The 18,483-nt window shown below is 44.6% G+C and overlaps 1 protein-coding gene across 3 annotated transcripts in view; it reads right to left on the bottom strand.

Moving 5' to 3' along the window:
* LOC135369976 (uncharacterized) overlaps positions 1-18,483 on the bottom strand; it is a 106,721-nt gene that overhangs the window by 28,936 nt on the left and 59,302 nt on the right. For all 3 annotated transcript variants that reach the window (XM_064603607.1, XM_064603609.1, XM_064603608.1), the window contains exon 2: positions 2,835-3,046. In XM_064603607.1, the coding sequence (XP_064459677.1) occupies positions 2,835-3,046 (212 nt within the window). The remainder of the gene's footprint in view (positions 1-2,834; positions 3,047-18,483) is intronic.

Here is an 18,483-nt window from a genome sequence, read left to right as displayed (position 1 = left end):
AAGTTAAATATTATTACATTGTTATCCGGAATAAAGAATAAGAATAAATATACTTGACGCAATACTTGCGAAACACTTTGGGTGTTTGTATTTTACTCGCTCGGCGTGCGCGTGTTTCCCTTTTTCTTACACGTAAGAGCCTTGTTTCAGGAACCGGACGTTGACGTCACACGTTTTGGGCAGTGACGTCAAATCGACAGCGCGGGGTGTCACGACGACATGGAGCGTGAAAGGATCGAGGTACGTATACGGCATACACTGTAATATAATTAAGCGTTTCCTGCCTCGATGCATGTCGCAGCAGTAACACGCCCATAGCACTATCAATAGCAAGGTTGCAATGAGGCGTTAGGAGCATGGAAGTCGGTCAGGGGAAGTGAAGCATCAAAACGCAATTAAAGCTAACGTGGATTAGTTCTGTTCGAAATTGTAACGTAGCGGATTGCAGAGATATTCGGTTTCGATGTACGTATATGGTTATCGCAACAAGTGTCTCTGAACGTACCCAATCGGGATACGTAGAATGCTCACAAATTTATGCATATAATACGAATATTTTTGTGCCGTTTAGCGTTATGCTTCATCTGGTATATATACAGACACAAACAAATAAATAATAGTAAAAAATTAAGCCACGCTGACTGAAAGACTTGACACTGACTGACTTGTAGTCCTACACAATATTCGAGATAGTTCCATTGCATGACCACGAAGCAACTGTAGCTATAAGGAAGGAGCGGGGGTTTCTTATGTGTCCTGGGCCGCCTAGAGGGCACTGCTGGTGGTAGGATTCGAACACACCACCTCCCTGGCTTTCAGCATAACCTGGCAGCTACCACCATAGAGCAGTTGCTGTATCCACTCAGACACGCCGCTGATGTACGATTAACTATATTAAGCACAACAAATGATTGTTTGTTGAATTTATTCCGTGCCCTGTTGTGATACAGTCAAACTCCTTTATAGCGAACACTTTTTTAACGAAAATACCACTACAGCAAATTTTTTTTGCGGTCCCGCTGGAGCCTCTAGGCCCAATAATAGACATCCTTTTTAACGAAAATACCTTTACTGCGAATTTTGTTTGCTGTCCCCTGAGTTTCGTTGTAAAGGAGTTTGACTGTAGTCCGTTTGCGCTGTCACTTTAGCAGCGGTTCATTATTGACTTCGAACAGGCGAACGCAAAGCCTCGACTGATGCACGTGGACGAATTGAAGACTCCCGGCTGTATATTGCTTTAAACGTGAGAACGCATAACAGCGGGACCTCCTCCTTTGGAGTGGAAACTTCCACTCATCGCACGTGGGACATGTCAACGAACGTTTGGGGTGATGATCGTAATATGCAGGTGCTGAACGGGAGGTGATGCACGGGGAAGGTGATTGTTATCAATATAGTATTTATGGAGTTTACGTGCTGTGACGGTTACGTTATCGACTCGGCAAGCTTTTAGTGCTCCGTCGTTATAAGGAAATTTTGTATTGCTCCGAAGGTCAAAATGTTACAACAGCGTCAATACTGGGCCCAAATATATCTTGACGACCATGTTGGCGATAGTGATCATAAGATTCTACCGATTTTTGACGTAAGTGTCTTTAGAAGAAGTCGTATCTAGTATAGAGTTACCCGCACTTCGCACTGGGTATTTTTCCACTTTGTGAGACCATCATCTTCACACAATGAGAACAATGCTTGAAGGATGCACACACAAATGAACGAATAGTTCAAAATTCAGGGCCGAGTTAAATTTCTTTCTGCCTTTCGTCAACGGACCAAGATCACCTCGAAAGAAAAATTGAACCTCTGATGACGAATTAGAGCAATTTTAGCCCTCGCAGAGGCGTATGTAACTGACTTCTCATTTGTTTACTATGAGAAGAACATGTACGGTATGTCGTTTTTGCAGTTGGGTTATACCCCCCCCCCCCCGAAGAGAGTATATGTAATAACAAGATGGCGCATTACCTAAGATTCATCAATTAACTCTTTAGTTGGGGAATTTCAGCCAGTCAACTCCATCGCTCCATAGCACGTGGTCCTCTCCTCTGACGTGGAACGAGCGTACTCCTCACTGCGCTCCCGATCGCGCGGTTTCAGCTCATTTGCATATCAAAATCTTTTCAACATTTCATATTTCAACACAGGTACGCGTTTCAGGATTTTTAAGAAATGAAATGGCATTTTACGAAGACGGTCTCCCATGCTGCTATCTCACTTTTGCCCAAAAATTCCCTAATTAACGACTTCATTAATAAATTTTAGGAAAATACCTCAAACTCTCTCCGAGAAATGGTCGTCTGGTCGTAAAATATACCCGCAAAAACAGCGTCTGCGTACCTTTCACGTTTTTTTTTTAAATAAAAAATCTGTAAAGGATAACATCCTGTATACGCATACATACGTCGGCAGAGACACTAATGGTTATCTGCGGTATATAGTCACGGATACGCGGACGCTCCGCGGAGACTTTCAAAACATCAACGAGGATGTCGCGGATATAAGCACACCCGCGCACACCTCTAGGGATGATGACATTGAGGTGCTCTTATAGCCCTGTCACACTGATACCCAATCTTCGATGACCATTGAAACGAATGGCCATTGAAGATGCGCGTAGCGCCACCAAGTGTGTAACGTGTAAACTTCTCGAAGAGCGTCGGACCCAATGCTCCGTGACAAGTTGACACATTACAAGCTTGATGGCGCTACGGGCATGTTCAATGGCCATTGGTTTCAATGGAAATTGAAGATTAGGTACCATTGTGACAGGGGTATCACACGGAGCTGACACTAAGAGGGTACGTGTGATATCGGGTACACTTTGAACGCCGTACCTGATGGTCCCATGACGGCGAGCATCTCGCCAGGCCGCACCAGTCCTGAGACATCCTGAAGGACAACCTTAGAGAGTCCGCAGGACACGCTTAGTCCTCGGAAGGCAAGTTCCACTGGTCGCGTGGGCGCCACGTGGTGGGTACCCGTCGTGGACCCTGATTGGTTGCCTGCTACGCCACCGTGTGGAAGTCGCCCCGACGAACTGTCCAGTCTGCAACAAAGTAAACAAAGACATTGCTCATCCAGTTACCTTTTTTCGCACCATAGTATTGCATACAAACAGTGTTTTTTGTAGACTGATGTGGTTTTTTGTGTGAATAGTGAATTTTAGTGCATTGTATACGCTATCGGCTCTGCGTATATGATGCACTAAAACTCACTAATATACCTGTCTGCAATTATTCGCGGGAGTGAATCAGGCATTCGAGGCGTGATTTATTCGCGATTTCTCTCTGTTTCGCGAGAAAGTTGACGATAACATTTCTAATTTTTGCACCGGCCCTCAAAAACGTGGATGATTTTCATCGTTTCGCGAAAAACATGGACGATAATAGTGAGTTTTAGTTCATCGTACGCCTTTGCGTACATTAAGGATAGCGTCGGTGCTTCTGCGCACGCGCGAACCATAGAGAGCTTCGCGCACTGCGCGGGACTATCACGCTATCCCTTACGTACGCAAAGGCGATTGCGTACGTTGCACTAAAACTCACTAATATCGCGATTTTTCACTGTTTCGCGAAAACGCGGACAAAAATACTACTGTTTTTAGACTGACTTTGCACATGTTGCACATACAGTGAACCCTCGTTTATATGACCCCCGATAATCTGACATACCCGCTTTACGACCATACTCCTGGGGAACAATGCAGTGAAACCTATGCAAGTCTTCCCCCGTTAATATGACAATTCCGCGTTATGACCAAAATTTTTGGGAACGACCATGGTCATAATAACCAGGGTTCACTGTACTCTACTGAGCCTAAAAGTAGCTCGCTATCGACTGCGTTCTATTCGGTTACGAAACACACTGGTATCGACCGCAAATTGCTCGACAGAGATATCAACGCGAGACATTTATAATACCCGGACATTTATGTCAACACAGGCGATAAAGGCAACATTTAGAGCCTTTCCGATGCGTCGAAAAGTTCCGCGGTGGCAGCGAGACACTTTGCATAATAAGCGCGGTGTAAAGCAAAAACGCTGCCAGCTTTTATGACGTCGTCCGTTTCGTGTATTATCGAGGCCATAGTAAGTAATAGAAGCGATAAGGTATCCTTTCGCGCAGTCTTATATGACATGTCTTGTCACGTTAGTGTTGTACTGGTTGTATTATTATACTATTACTAACAACTTCGAGGCAGGATGTTATTGTGCCCGATTTCGAAGTGAATGTCAAAACGATTACATGATGACGAATAAAGAACTGTACATAAGCAATCAATCAATCAGCCGGACAAATCAGGTCGCTGTTCGGTCGTGTAATGTATGATTTCCCTCGGATGCAGTCCTATTGAGGATACCTTCGTTGAGTAGCCCAAGCACTTGTTGATAGATAATATAAGTAATCACAAATTGTCTTCAGAAACGGCACACACCCCAAAATGTGTCTTTGAGCAATGCAGAATTCAGCTCACACATTCTCTCTGCTACTTACATCAACTTATTATATAGCCTATAATTTATTATATTACACGAAAGTTTTACATGTTGGTTAACGCTTCCCGATGCAGTGCCATAGCTATTTATGTTCAGGAACCCACCGAACCTTCCCGGAGGCCGGAATTATCATTATCTATCGATTATCTATTTTCTAGTCTCATACGCTTCGTTTAGAAAGTTTCTCTGGAGAAAACCACACAAAAAGTCATCTCGAACTTCTCTTGAATAGCCCAGATGACAGCCCCTAACTTCAGACACTTATTTTGTCGCCGCATCAGAACCGGCTATCTGTCCGGGCTTCTATGGTTGCTCTAGAGAAGAAAAAAAGTGAGGAAAGGCAAAGAGAGAGTTAGGACCCCTCTCCTCAACGGGATGATTCCTGACGGGAGGCAGGAGAAGCATGTCGTGGCACGTGGTCGACTCGCGAGCTTCGGCACTATATGACGGAACCTACACTGTTAAAACAGAACTTCACCACATAGCACGCTCATAGCCAACCGTCATTCCGAATGATGTCATTTTGTGTATTGATTTGTTGAAAATGAGAGGAGGCGCCTATCTGGGACAGATTATCTTGTCCCTGATAGGTCCCTCCCCCCTGTTTTGAACAAATCAGGACACACAATGATATTATTCGGAATGATGGTTGGCTAGGAGCGTGCTATGTGGTGAAGTTCTGTTTTACCAGTGTACACTCTTAGAAATGAACTTCACCGCATAGCACGCTCCTAGCCAACCATCATCTCGAATGATATCGTTATCTGTCCTGATTTGCTGAAAACGGACAATTATGAACAGCATAAGTGTCACAAAAAAGGCGTACGCCTACCGTTTTGAACAAATCAGGGCACATAGCGATATCATTCGAGATAATGGTTGGCTAGGAGCGTGCTATGCGGTGAAGTTCATTTTTAAGAGTGTAGGCGCAAAATTTTCTCACATGTTTTCTTTTTTCTCTGGCGTGTTTTTGTTTCTTCTTTCTTTGAACGTGGAAGCCAGTTATCACTAGACTTTATAAAATATCTACTCGGCTGAATTTATAATTCGAGCGTTTCCCTTGTAGTCCGTATAGTCTACGAACGTTTGATGTTTCCTCCCTCTCGCCTTTTTTCTCCTTTTAAATTTGTGTCAAGTCGATGGTGCTGACTGAAGTTTATCTTATGCACTCGGCCTAGTATAAGAAATCGACCTGTCGTCGAAAACTTTTCTAGCCCCTATAAAATATATTTTGCGATAGTCTTCGATGATATCGATACTGTAAGAACATATGACAGAAATCCCTTTTGGTGATCAGTGATGGGTAAATGTTTCATTCGTATGTTGGTTCAATAGTGATGACGAAGTATATTTTAATTATTGTCTGCCGTAATTTGTTCCGCAAAAAGTTACATGCCATTTCTTCGTTTCGAAGCGGATAAAAAGTAAATGACAAGCCTGCGAGATATATAAGGTAAAAAGAATGACGATTAACGGGTTAGAAGCATGAATAATTTAATTACTTAATTAATTATATACTATATATAATTACTTAATTAATAATTCGAAGCGGATAGTTAGAGACTGGATTTTAAGTTTACATTATCACTCGGTGGACAATACAACGCCTATTATTTCTCAAGTTGCCACGGCAGCACGCAGTGAAATGTCCACTCTCTTTCTTCTGGTATACCGAAGCGACCGTGGTCATGAGCAGTGTACAGGTAATTCATCATTCGTGGCATGATGCAACATAAACCGCGTGAGATAGAGAGAGAACCACGTGAACATGAATCACGTGACTGATAGAGAGAGAAGAGAGGAACCGAAACACCTATAGTCTTAAAAATGAACTTCACCGCATAGCACGCTCCTAGCCAACAATAATCTCGAATGATATCGTTATCTTCCCTGGTTCGTTGATAACGGGAGGCGTACGCCTTTTTTGTGACAATTATGAACCGCATAAGTGTCACAAAAAAGGCGTACGCGTCCCGTTTTCAACAAATCAGGGCAGATAACGATATCATTCGAGATACTGGTTGGCCAGGAGCGTGCTATGCGGTGAAGTTCATTTTTAAGAGTGTATAGTCTTAACAATGAACTTCACCGCATAGCACGCTCCTAGTCAACCATCATCTCATATGATAGCGTTATCTTCACTGATTTGCTGAAAACGGGAGGCGTACGCCTTTTTTTGTGAGAATTATGAACAGCATAAGGGTCACAAAAAAGGGGCGTACGCCTCCCGTTTTCAACAAACCAGGGCACATTACCATACCATTCGAGATGATCGTTGACTAGGAGGGTGCTATGCGGTGAAGTTCATTTCTAAGAGTGTACAGGCTGAACCTCGGACAGCACACTTGGGTGGTAAGGTTCGAGCCCAGCACCTAGCTCCCAGTCCTTAAAGTGACCACGGGGTCAAAGTCGTCAAAAAGGTGGATCCACCTGATATGTGACGTCTATACCTTACTACGGAGCGGGCAAAAATGGCTCACCGACTCTGCCAGCCGGAACGTACAGCTTTCGTTATTCTTAGGCATGACAGGGTCACGGACGTCATTTGCTATACACGTGTTGGGGAGATGTTTCAGATGAATTTGTTTCGCCGTCATCAACGGTTGACAAAGCAGTGTGACGCTGGTATTGATCATACACTCTAAAAACTGAACTTCACCGCATAGCACGCTCTGCGCCAACCACTGCCACGAATGATACGGTTATCGCTTCTGATTTGAAGAGAGAGTGAGGTGTACGCCTTTTTGTGTCAATTATCATATATCCAAATTGACACAAAAAGGCGTACGCCCCCTTCTCTCTTCGAATCAGAAGCGATAACCCTATCATTCGAGGCAATGGTTGGCGCAGAGCGTGCTATGCGGTGAAGTTCAGTTTTTAGAGTGTAGGAACTATAGGGATGTGCCAACTGAATCCGCGAATACTCGCATCTTCGAATCCTACACTCTTAAAAATGAACTTCACCGCATTGCACGCTCCTAGCCAACCACCATCTCGAATGATATCGTTATCGAAAACGGGAGGCGTACGCCTTTGTTTTTGTGACAATTATGAACAGCATAAGTGTCACAAAAAGGAGTACGCCTGCCGTTTTCAACAAATCAGTGAAGATAACGCTATATCATTCGAGATTATGGTTGGCTAGTAGCGTGCTATGCGGTGAAGTTCATTTTTAAGAGTGCAGTGCACAAAACGGCGAATCGAATCTTTCGAAGCCACGAACCGCGTTTGTTTGTTCCTTCTTAAAATTGGCGCCTGCGAAGTCCGCCGAAAGCCTGATTGGCCGGCGGATGTTTTCTTGTTTGTTTGTTTACGTTGCTCTGGACTGAAAGAGTTCAGGCAGGAACTCTTACATTATACAAGTTTAAATGTAGCATGGTTTTGCTTTTGATTGTTTATGGAAACAATTCGGAGTCGAGTATTTATACGTACTTCCTGTATAGTCGATGAACGACAGGTTAAATAAATTACATTTAAGAAGAAGAATAAAGGTAGGTTTTCTCCTGAAAGTGAACTATTATTTAATTTGTTTTTCATTAAGCAAAGGTATATTCCGCTTCAAAACAGTTTTCGGTAGAAGTGTTTTTTTTTTCCTTGCTTTTCAAACCCTTTTTTTTAGGAAGGATTCGAAAAATTCGAGATTCGTGGATTGGCAGAACTTTCCTTGAATTCGGATTCGGAAAATTATGGATTCGTCCCACCCCTAATAGGAACGCACCTGACCCACCCTTGATGGATCACCACTTGTAAATTCTCAGTTTGTTCATGAGAAACTGCAGAAGAGGTGCATGGGATATGGAAGAACAAATCGTTGATGGATTTCGGATGAGGTTTCGGGGCAGAACTCTCCAGTCGGCAAAACTAACATGTCCGCCACTGTGTACATTAAATGCGCTTTAACAAGTAACGAATAGCGCGCGATAACTGTGAAAAGTAAACTGCCGTATTGTCATCATCTTACAGAAAAAAAAAGGGGGAAAGAAACCAACACGAAGTAATTGTGTACTTTCAACCGTTTGGAAGAAAGTTCCCCAAACATATTTTTGAAGCTGTACGTCGAAGCAACTTCGGAAGTAAACTGCCCTGACAAACGGAAAGGTTCACAACTCCCGAATTCTACTCGGAAGAATACTTTTCCCCGCGAGCCTTGCCAGAGACGTTTTTTCTTACAAAAGAACACGTTCTTAAACTCCAAAAACGAGGTACTCGGTGGTACTCTTAACGGTAGCTCCTAGTCAAAGGTAGTCGAGGGTAAATTTAAATGTTACACGCAATATAGAAACATTGCAATTGTGGTGAAAAGTTCCCAAAAACATACAGTCACGACAACCTCAGAAATGCTTGAGCCTAATACTTGAGCGCTACTGAGCCAATACAACCCGCACGTAATAATGTCTACTTAATGTCTCCAGTGTTATATAGTTGGGGGTTTAGCCCCGAACACCACAACCGACAACTCCGTGAGATACTCTCCGCTTTATTGTACGTGCTTACATTCCGAAAACGATGTGCTTATTACACTTAACATTGAGCTCGTGAGCCTCAATACCTAATAAAAGAATGCATTCAATAACGCGACGCGACGCGCTCAATTTACGAAAAAACTCAACAACAACAACAATAAATGATGACGATGAGACGAAACTCAATTCCACATGGGTAACTGTTCTTTCAACGCAACAAATCACTTCGCTAACAGTTCGGCAATCCTCCCACTCGGAAGAACATCGAAGACAAGAAAAATTCAATTTACCCGCATCCCGGAACAAGTTCTATCTGCGTGGATATTTTTCCAATGAAGATCTGCAAGTAGTCGGCGACTGGACAGCCGGCGTCGGCATCTTTCATCTCATCCATCGTCGTTCACGGCATCCGCCTGCTCGCGGGTATCCCAACACACGCACCACTGACTCAGTGACCTCCCCTGCGCACGCTAACTCCACCACCACCACACACACACTCCCTGCGCAACACACACACACACGTTCGTCCCTGAGCGGAGCTAGCGTGCGACTGACGGAGTCCACCTTGTTCCGACCTCCCATGAGGCAGGGGGGGACCCGAGGGGGTTCAGGGGCGAGGAGGCGAAGGGGGAAGTGACTCTGGTGACCCAGTGAAGAGTAGAAGGTGCTGCTTGCCTCCTGGTTCGACCCCCCCATACCGACGTGCTGCTTCGCGTCGTGTACTCCTCCTCTCTTTCGCCTTTGCCGTCGTTTTTCTTTCTCTTCTTTTTTTTCGCTAGTTCCATGCGCACTTTTTGTACTTTTTCATTGACAGATTTTTTTGTGTATGTGTGTGAGGGAAAGGACGACTGTTTTTTTGTTGTTTTGTTTTCTTTGTTTGTTTTTTTTCTGGCGGAAGAATGTGTTATTCCACGTTTTCTATCACAAAAAATACGTTGACGCGTCAGAACGAAGAAAACGCTGCGTGCTTCGTCTGCCGGCGTTCGTAAGCCGGCGTTGAAGAGTGTGGTGTTGCGGTTTTTTTTTTTAAATTTCCAGACGTTACGCAACCACTTCGTCGTACCCTCATTAGATTACGGCGGAGCCAAACATTCCCCCTGCGAGCGATATACACCCGAAAGAAACAAATGCACGGGAGCTCCCCATCTTGCTGGTCCCATTCATTAACCAGTACATAAACAACGGTTAAAGCAAAACTACCGCCTAGCGCGCAGCAACGGACTATATTTAACCCACTAACTTCTTCTGGCCCAACGAGGTCAGCAACGAAATGAAGTTTCCCAAACCGCTCCTAACTGCCACTAACCCGCTTCTCCGGTTATTTCTTTTTTCGCGTCGGAAACTCCTTTGCTTCCGCTCGAAGCAAGGTCGATGCTCTCTGCGGCATGCAGATGACGCACGAGAGGAGGTTTGGCCTGCACTGAAATTCGAGCAACAGTGCAAGGTTACGCGATGCCCTTTGGATAGTGCTACATTTCTATACGCACTTGAGACACAAGAAGGCGTGGAGGGAAAGCTTTGTTATTAGTCGCTGGGTGTTGCTCAAAAAAGGTGAACAAGAGAGAACTGATGTTCTGAGAGGCTGGAACAACACGACAAACACATACAAAGCCTCAAATTGCCTAAGAAATGAACGATGAAAGATGAAAGTCACTGGAAAGGTTAGCCATGCAGCTTCGTGGGTTAACAAAAGGTCACGAAAGGTTAGCCAGTCAGCTGGGTTCGAGTCCTACAGCTGGCTGACCTTTTCAGTGACTTTCATCTTCATCGTTCAAAAAGGTGCTTCTTCTTGAACTGCAAAATGCGCCCTATTTAAATGCACTTTTTTTAAATTGCAATTTAATTAATGACTATTTTTTTTAATTGCGGAAACTCCCCAGTCATCATCTTGTAATCAGGTTGATGTTGTTGTTAATTGCGTTTTGGCGCCGCGAAGCAACGGTGGCTATAAGCGGCGTACAGACATAGACAGATGGAGAGAGGACAGCAGGGAGGAGTGGGGGAGAGGGGGGTCAGCGTGCGTCCTGGGCCGACTTCAGTGGCAATTGTGCCGACATTCGTCAGCAAAGGCTGCCGGAAAACCCAGGAAAAACTCATACAGCACAGCCGGTGATGGGATTCGAACCCGCGTGGAAAGCGGTCATCCTAACCACTACGCCACGGGAGCAGGTCGTATAACCTTGACGACACAGATATGCAGTAAACCGTCGTTATAACGAAACCGCCTTGTTCGAAGCTTTACGCATTCTCGTCGGAAATGCATGCGTTTCGGACCGGATTGTTCGAATTGTACTGTCAGCCACTCCGCTTATTGCGAAGAGTGAGCCGACAGAATTGCAAGTCCATAGTGGTGAATTCAGCTGATGACTTTTTCGTTCTTTACACCTAAATTAGAAGGCTGTCAAAGGTATGCCACCTCTATATTTTATTTCCTCGCTTCAATACCTTTTTGTAAAGACTTAGCGGTGTTTCTGATCACTTCCGAGGCTACTATCACTGCTTTTGTGCCGGGGAGACTTCCGTTATATCGAATTCTTTCCTGATCCTGTTGAATTCGTTATAACGAGGCTTTACTGCATGTGATTCATGATGCACGCACTGTACTATACACGCCAGAGTATATTGACGAGAAAATCAGTTATCTTTCTACGTGTTCGGCGACATACAAACCCTCGAAGAAACACGATGGAAATGAACTGTTCCGAGGCTAGAACACCACAAAGAGACCAACACAAAACAAGCCTAAAGGTGCCTAAGAACACTTGTTCAAATATGGCAGTCATCGAAAAACTCTACATCTGCTATGAATATCAGTCTTTTATGTTGCTGAGGTGACGTAAGCTGTAGCTATTTTGTTGTTGAACATGTAATCATTTAATACGATCCCTCGTTTCAACGGGGTTCCCATCGAGAAACAGCTGCTGACAATTTTGATAGTCCGTGCGCTCTGTCAGTGTGTGGACTGTTCCGTACCCTTTCGATGGATTATTTGTGGCCTGGCCTGGATTAGTGAACCTTGAATACCAATAATTCTTCATGATATCATCAGCATTCAGCACGTATCAGAGTATCATGTACATCTTATCCGTGTGCCGTATCGGTGAACTTCGCTTGCCATGTACCCATATATAGATATGCAGGTGTACACGAGAAAAGAATGAAAACAATGAAAGAACAAACGAAGAATGAAACATGTTTTAGTGTGTGAACTGAGCATGCTGTAAAAGGTAAGCGAGCTGGTGGTTACGTGACGCATTTCCTTGAGTCTGATGAGATATGTACGGGGGCAGCACAAGTAGCACAGTAACACAAGTAAACGAGGTGGTCACGCACACTCAGAAATCAGCAAATGAACTTCGAACTAGTGGACTATCAAGACGCGCTCCCAGCATTACTGGACTATCTGTGACGAAGATCTTATCACGTTTAGTAACATACCAGCGAACATTCAAGCGCACCTTGCGTTACGTGCTACGCTACGCCTTCGACCATAATGACTGCGTTTCCTCGAAGTCTTCAATACCTACCCGCGCAAACAAATTTCCAATTAGATTCCCATCAGAGCACCATATGTACCTCAATTTGTCAAGGGCCATTACATCACGAGGCACCTTCCTTCACAAAACAAGATCGAAGAGTATCCATCCATTCAGGACTTCGCGTCGAAGCCACAAAAGAAAGCTAAAAGCACTCTCCCTATATACCGAACACAAAAGGTTCTAACCTGTTCTCTCCACAACCCACTGAATCCACCGCATACCTTCCCTTTATCGCTATGCTCTTAAACTCCCCCTTTTGAGTTTAACTTTATTATACCCCTTTATACGAGTAGTACATTTTTTTTCGCTCCCCACTCATTAATATCGCATGCCCGAAATATACCTCAATGAAAAAGCGCGAAAATGTTACAGGCTCGGCGCGACCTCTGACCCGACGACCTCCAAGAGGTCGTGAACTTCGCGATGAATCTTTAACTCTTCCTGGAGAAGATTTTTTTTATTTGTTTTTTTTTTCGCTTTGGAGTAGAAATGTTGCATGCATCAAGGTGCCCTCGACTGTTTACCAGATGCCGTTTTTATTGGGGCTTTGTACCGCGCTCGGGCAATAATAAACGCGGTATACACGAAACCGGGAGTGCAACGAACTCGTACCATATGGATGAGCAGAAGAAGAAGCCGTTGTGGAGAACGTGTAAAATAAAAACAAAACCAAATAAATAAATAAAAAGGGGTATACACGATGCGCAACCGTATGGCCAAAGCACTACGCTGTTCAAGAGCGAAAGAAATATGTATGGGGGTCAAGTGCATGATCCAAGTTTAGAAAGAAAATCAGCTGTGGGCCTTCGCGAATTCTCTTCACAGCTGGTGCTGATTTGTTTTTATCTTCTCTCGTTTAAAAAAAAAATCTGTTGTATTTTCACGTACTATGTATAGGATCTCTCCACATTAGCTGTCACTTTTCTTTTTCTGTGTCTTATGTGTCGCAGCCCCTGTTGCAGTGTATTGCGCAATGACGAACCTTTTCTGCGATGTATAATCAAGTACATTCGTGGACAAGTTACTTTGCAACGGTAACTCAGATGGTCGCAAAAAATAGCGACTGAATGTTTTTATTTTTATTTTATTTATTATGGCGCTCACATATTAGGCGAACGAATCCGAAATGTAAGGCCAAGGCAATTACATAACGTGCCTTTTACACTTAAACGGTAGTTGTTCCTTCAAAGTTATCGTTAGCAGGCTTTCCATTTATTCAGCCCCAACATATCCCACATCAATAAGTGCGCTGGAAGGAATGCCCGTATTCGTATTATATTCACGCTGAGAAAGTTGTTCTCGGCGAAGATACGACACAACCTAAGTAGCTTAACTACAGTTACGTTCTACGGTTACTTTTATTTGAAAGTGGGTTGCTTGCTAAGAAAGTAAGATCGTTATTCGAAAAGAGTAACCAGTAACAAGTTACTTGTAACTCGATTGCTATACCCAAGACTGATCAAGTATCTCTTTTTTTTTTTTTTGAGACCTCGAGCGCTGTGGCTTTTTGCTGCATACACACATACAAGGGAGAATGTACCGCAGTATACCACCACGAAGACACATGTTCGCCATCTTAAACCCAGTCACGCCACATGCTGCAACCCGACTAATCTTTCCAGATCACCTTACGAGGCGTTTCAAATCCACAACTTCCGCTCCATCCCCGAAAACCAATTCCCGAAGCCTCAAAGGAAGCGGAACGGACCGAACACAACCATCTCCTGTTTGTCTCTCTCTTGCCGGAGACTTCAGGTCATATTTACCGTCTGCACGTACCCCTTATAACCCCCTCTCCCCCAGCAGCACCACCGCAAACGATGTCCAGACGACGTCCAACCCCCCTTCCCCCGTCTGGCCACCATGAGTTCCTCTTCCGTCCGTTGTTTTCTGACCTAGTGACCTCTTCCGTTCACCCCCTGCTTCCCCCTCAACACATCATCCGTGGTGACGTTAGCAGGCAGTAACCAGACGCAACCCGAAAAACAACCCTGTCGCAACAGCACTCCCCCCTCCCCCCCCCCTTCCACTTGTTTACGATGGCTGCCTTCCTTTTTTTTTTTGAAAAAAATAAAATAAAAAATAGAAGAAGAGAATGCCGACTGACCCCTGTGGGCTACTTCCCGTTTTTCTACCGCCACACACCCCTGACAATGGAAGGAAGGATGGAGGGGTCAAGGGGTGTGTGTATAGGGAAGCAGACCTCAGCTTATCCGCCCGCTTCTGGCATTCTTTTTTCTCTGTACTGGTTCCGTCATACTTTTGTGTTGGTCAACAATATTTTTTTTTCCCTTCTGCTTTTCCGTTATTAGCTCTTTATATGTTGGCTGCGTTTCCCCCCGACGTGTTTGTGAGTTGAAGTTACGCTACCAATGCTTTTTTTTTCTTTTTCTTTGCGCTTTCGGTGTCTGGTAATCGTAGACTGCTGGTCGTCCAGCCCCGACTGGTCAGCTTCTCTCTCCTTCTTTTTCTTTTGAGAAAGGGAGAGAAAATAATAGGTCGTATTCCTTCCATTCCCCGTTTCATGTTCCCGACTTTAAGAAAAACTGCAGTGAAAATATCGAAAGCCCGAGTGTATTTCTCTCTGTTCTTTTTTTTTTTTTTCACTTTTTTTTCCCTCTCTCATGTTTTGCCGCCTTCGGATATCCAAGCCCGATGCTAAGAAATCCCTCCTGTCTCTTCTTTTTTCTTTTATTTTTTTATACACCCGACATTTATATTTATGTATTTCTAATCGCCATTCAATACTATCCCTCTCCAACATTAAGCGCTCCCTTTTTCTGTCACGTTCTTTACTTTATTTCTTTTTATTATTACTGGCGGAGGTTATCGAAGCGGTTTTCATTGACCAGAACCAGAGTTGCACCGCATGGGCTCCCTTCCGTTCTTTTACATTTCTTTTTTTTTACCTGCGAAACCTTTCACGTGACGGTTTCCGGTATGCGCTGGACGCTGGTCAACAGAGGTCACTACTGTTCGCCTCCTAAAGAATGTAAACAACGCTGGTATTGCCTCATATTCGACGGGAAACTATAATGGACAGGCCCGAGTCGCTGCCAGATGGAGCCACCCACCTGCTCCGGTTCAACGAGCGACCACTTGGCGGCGATTATGGGTTTATTACGTCAAGTCCGATGGGGTCAGTGTGTACGAATGACCGCGGCGCGAGTGGACAATGAAAGCTACTGCGTTGACGTGGGCGGCTTCGAATGGTCGCATTTCCAACACGTGCGCCTTTTTTTGGAATTCTTTGAGAGCTTCATAGGAAATCAGTTGAGTCAGGAACAGTATGGTGCTGCCACCTGGCGACGTATTTTTTCCTTTTTTTTTTCTGTCTGTGTGCACTTGCAGAGAATAGAGAGCAGGCTCTGACGACATATGAACTAGGATTCTCCAATCTGCGTCACAACAGCTGTCAAGTTTAACTGTGCAAAATGTGTCATAGACAATGCCATAGACAGTAACATATATATACAAAAAAGCGAGTGATAATAATGAAACATAATCCGCATTAGTCACACTACCTACAGTGAACCCTGGTTAATATGACCCCCGATAATCTGACATACGCGCTTTACGACCATACTCCTGGAGAACAATGCAGTGAAACCTCTGCAAATCCCCCCGTTAATATGACAATTCAGCATTATGACCCAAACTTTCGGGAACGACCATGGTCATAATAACGAGAGTTCACTGTACTTTCTTTTTTTAGTTCCGTGTTAGCGTCGCGAAGCAACTGTGCCTATGAGCGGCGTGCACTCTAAAAACAGAAAGGGGGTGTACGCCCCTCTCTGGCAATTTTCATATATCCAAATTGCCACAAAAGGGCGTACGCCCCCCTCTCTCGTCGAATCAGAAGCGATAACGCTATCATTCGTCGCAATGGTTGGCGCGCAGCGTGCTATGCGGTGAAGTTCTGCTTTTAGAGTGTATAGATATGGACAGATGGAAAGAGGACAGAAGGAAGGAGTGGGGGGGACACAAGGGTTAGTATGCGTCCTGGGCCGACTTCAGGTGGAACTGTGCCGACAATCGTCTGGAAAGTCTGCCGGAAAACCTGGTGAAAACCTGGGACGGCACAGCCGGTGCCGGTGGTTCGAACCCGCGTCACCTCCCTGTCTCGGCGTGGAAAGCGATCACACTACAGTGTCATATTAACGGGGAATTGTCATATTAACGGGGGATTTGCAGAGGTTTCACTGCATTGTACCCCAGGAGTATGGTCGTAAAGCGCGTATGTCAGATTATCGGGGGTCATATTAACGAGGGTTCACTGTATATGTATTCGCATTTTAATGCTACACATCGACGTGTACATATATTAATTGATGCCTGTCAACCACCGACTTCTCGAGAAGTATAAACAGATAAACTTTTTTTCAGTCGTAACTGAGGAACGCTGACGTGCTGTCGCTGTGGTAACCGCGTCGTCTTCCTGGACGGGTTTGTATCTACGAGCGATCGCACGATGCTGGTCGGATGATTTTCCTCGTAACTTGGAATTGACAAAAGCATGGATTCGAGCCGTCAATGAAAGCTCGATCACTTCGTGTGAAGACCCTATCGTACTGAGAGTAGTACGGCTTTGAAAACTCAGTGTGTCCAACGTCTGCACCTACATCGTACAAATGTAGTTGTCTGAATGAATGGAGTACACGGCGCTGAAGCTACGATGAAGTTGGTAGCAACAGTCAGCTTTGGCCCTTGGGCTGTAACTCGCTCACAAGTAATCTGTAGCTAGTTACTGTACAGAGGAACTTTTGTATAAGAACTAGTTCCTGGTTTTTGGTGTCATGTAGCGCCATATTTCTCTCCCGCAATGGTTTCCAAACACCGTTCTCTCATAGAACGCAATAGCGAGAAAGATCTCCTTAGACAGAACAGATGGAAGCTTACGGATGACAACTCTGAAAAACACATCCGTGTTAACAACACAGCGCAAGTGCTAAAATTAAGTTTTTGGCAGCTACATTTACTCGGCTTTCGTTTCTTAAACACAAGCGTAATGTTACTTTAACTTGCCAACTGCAACAAATGACATTTAAGAAAACTAACTTAATTGCTCAGTTCGATATACGCGTGCGCGAAACCGGTACGAAAATGCTTGCGCGCGCTCCCAAGAGATGGCGCTCAGTGCCGTCATTCCATCCACCAGCACATGGAAGCTTCTCGCTTGCAGACACTTTGAGCTCGAGACGCGGTTGAGTTTGAGCTTACGTACACCAAGCCTCATTTCAAATCACCTCAAAGATAGTTCGCCAAGCGTACGTTAGAGTTCCCGACGATTAAGTAAAGACTGGAAATTAATATCAGCAGAGCTTTCTCGTAATATGAGCCACAGCTAAACAAGGCCACGACGAAATCGCGCATGGTGTCTGAACCAGTCCGGTAATCCAAATCATCATAAATCCATTTCTACGTATCTTCACTGATCCGACTAATTAAGATTCATGAGGCAACCGAGACAAGAAGACTTATGGTCGGTATCGGTCTAATGCGACTGTAGATTTGCATCAACATAAGGATTAAAGGGTGGATAACCTTGAGGGAAATCCCTTCTTCTGGACACAGGCCCGGGGGATACAAGCTCGGAAGTGAAAATATGGAATGTCAAGTGACGGTACCTGGACGACAGATTCATCAGGCATGTTGGTATAGGAAGTACTCAATAATTCGGGGCTTTGCCTTCGGTTCAAATGATTCATTAGATTCATTACACGATCCACGCATTGTATCGCGCGTCAGAGTATTGGGGAAAATGATCATTTTTGTACGCGTCGTAGTTGGCGAGATGTAAACCCTTGAACGAATTGCGGCGCGGAGCTCTGACGTCAGAAGAGTGTCCGCCGCGAGCATTCCTATTGGTTCTCCTGCACCCGTGATCACTGTGAGCACGTGAGCACGCTCTCAGCGAACCACAATCCCGAATGGCATTGTTATCTTCCCCGATTTGTTGAAAACGAGAGGCGTACGCCTTTTTGT

Source organism: Ornithodoros turicata, chromosome 10, assembly GCF_037126465.1.
Source record: "Ornithodoros turicata isolate Travis chromosome 10, ASM3712646v1, whole genome shotgun sequence".
NCBI lineage: Eukaryota > Metazoa > Arthropoda > Arachnida > Ixodida > Argasidae > Ornithodoros > Ornithodoros turicata.
The sequence above is the reverse complement of the archived record's forward strand: the minus strand, read 5'-3'. Positions and strand labels throughout refer to the sequence as shown.